General features: G+C 34.8%; 1 protein-coding gene across 1 annotated transcript in view; it reads left to right on the top strand.

The window, feature by feature from the left end:
* The window catches only part of LOC109589727 (uncharacterized), a 4796-nt gene extending 4101 nt beyond the window's left edge, over nucleotides 1-695 (top strand). Inside the window, exons 8-10 of the mRNA XM_020005758.1 lie at nucleotides 101-143; nucleotides 214-372; nucleotides 540-695. Coding sequence (XP_019861317.1) covers nucleotides 101-143; nucleotides 214-372; nucleotides 540-695 — 358 coding nt within the window. The remainder of the gene's footprint in view (nucleotides 1-100; nucleotides 144-213; nucleotides 373-539) is intronic.
* Nucleotides 696-2276: the final 1581 nt, after the last annotated feature.

Genomic DNA, 2276 nt, shown 5'->3' with positions numbered 1-2276 from the left:
AGAAAGGAAAGAAGTTGGACATTGCCTGTGTAGTGTCTATAGGGACTGGTATATTCCCTGCTATTAAACTAGGCAGTATTGATGCGCATAAATTCTTCAGTGTTAAAGCATTTGGAAACCTCATTACTTTATTATCTAAAGCTGTGAGTATAATAATTATACAAGAAGAGTTTATCATATCATTGTTCTTCAACTCTATTTTATTTTTTATAGTTGGTTGAGTCAGAAGATGTTGCCATGAACTGCAAGAGTAGGTGCGAGGAGCAGCACATTCCTTTCTTTCGTTTTAGTCCTCATCTTGATACTGAAGTGGCTTCTGGTGAGACAGATAATGACAAGCTCATAGATATGATACTGCAAACTAAATATCAGGTCAGTCTGGCAATAAATAAATTCCATGAGTAGCAATTAAGTGAAGCAAAATAGAAGCTTGGCAGATTATTTGATAAAGTTTGCCATATTTGTTAACTTTTTCACCATAATGAATTTTTCATCTCATTTTGCTTATCATTGTCACTATTCAAACTTATACATTGCAGGCTGTGAAAGAATGGAACGAGAAGCTTGAAGATTTAGCATGCATATTTTCACGAATTGAAGAATACAGTCGTAAACAAATGATACAGAAACTGAGAGATAGAAGAAGGCTTCAAACAATGATCAGCCAGAACGACGTCATTCCAGAAGAGCAATGATAATTTAATCCAATCAGATATGAATTCTACAGATATAATTATTGCATCCATCACTCACCTACTACTCTTCCCCAGCTCATGCAGTATCCTGTTTTAATTCACCACCCACAGTATCACATATATAGTTCATGCATACAGCAACTTGCATTATGGAAAAATGAACTATAGAAGTTAAAAAACTGAAAAGGAATCAATTCCAGGCTTGCAAGTTAACTCACCTCCAATAAAATCAGTATTCATGTATGCTACATAATGTATAAGTGGGTTTTTAAGGAATTATATTTCACATAAATCTAATAAATTTCCAATATGCAGATTTTAATTTCGCAAATTCTACCACGTGCCATATTAAATTGATTTTTGCAAATTTTATTTTGCAAATTTGGAAACAATTTGCCACTTATACGGTATAAACCAATACACACACTTTAGATACAATTCATTGTTTCATGCACCTTTTTATTGGTATCACACTGAAGCATATATTACTTAAGAGAAATGATTACATTTCCCACATTAGTATTATTATTATTATTATTATTATTATTATTATTATTATTATTATTATTATACAACCAGTAGTTAACCAACAGCATGCAACACAAAAATAATACGGAAAAAAACAGCAAGGGAGAGCCCTTCAAAGTAAAATGTAAAAATGAGATAAAAAACAAAGAAAGAAAGGACAAAGAGCTATATTAGCCCATCCACCAAAGGTGGAAGGACAGAAGAGCGGCAAAGCCACTTGTGGGCATCTGACCTCCACAAAGAAACAGATAGTCTCTGAAACAATTGATGGCATACTTCCTCCTGAGATATACCTCTGCGACTTGCAATATGGCGGCCTATAGAGCAAATAATAGAGGCAGCACCAGAACTCCATCCACCAATAGCCTCAATAGCCATAGGAAGAAATAGTACACCAATGCATTGGCAGTTCTCAAAGTGAACTATATTCTTCCTCTCCTCAGCAAACTGTAAAGCCCAACCCTTATCTCTAGCAGCATGAGAGATGGTTAACTGCTGAAGTGGAGATATGACAGTAACGTCCAAAGCAGCAGGGTCACCCAGGGACCATGAAGGAATGAAAACATCAGCAGGACGAGGACAGGAGCCAGGAATTAGTGAAGGCACTTCCTTTTTAGGGGAAAGAGCTACAGAGTAAATAATGTCCCTAAGAGCATTATGCCTAGCAATCCTGTCATTGTTCCCGCCACATGTTAAAGAATGATCCCCATATTATTATTATTATTATTATTATTATCATAAAAAGAAAAGAAACACTTAGGTGTAGGATAGATAGGACATATGTATAATACAGAAGATGGAAGAAAGAGAGAGATGGAATAGATACAGGTGTAGGAAGTAAAAAAAAACAACAACAACAATTATTATTATTATTATTTTTTTATTATTATTTATTATTACGTATTGACAAAAATACAAATGTAGGATAGGTTAGAGATACAGATAGGGGAGAAAAATAATGACAATATATAGTACCGGTAATAATAAGAGAGAAAGAAAGGAGAGAGGGAGAGAAAGAGAGAGAGAGAGAGGGGGGGGAAAGAGTGTGGGAAG

Source organism: Amphimedon queenslandica, unplaced genomic scaffold, assembly GCF_000090795.2.
Source record: "Amphimedon queenslandica unplaced genomic scaffold, v1.1 AMPQUscaffold_10960, whole genome shotgun sequence".
Lineage (NCBI taxonomy): Eukaryota > Metazoa > Porifera > Demospongiae > Haplosclerida > Niphatidae > Amphimedon > Amphimedon queenslandica.
Note: the sequence above shows the minus strand (reverse complement) of the source record. Positions and strands in the feature narration are given on the sequence as shown.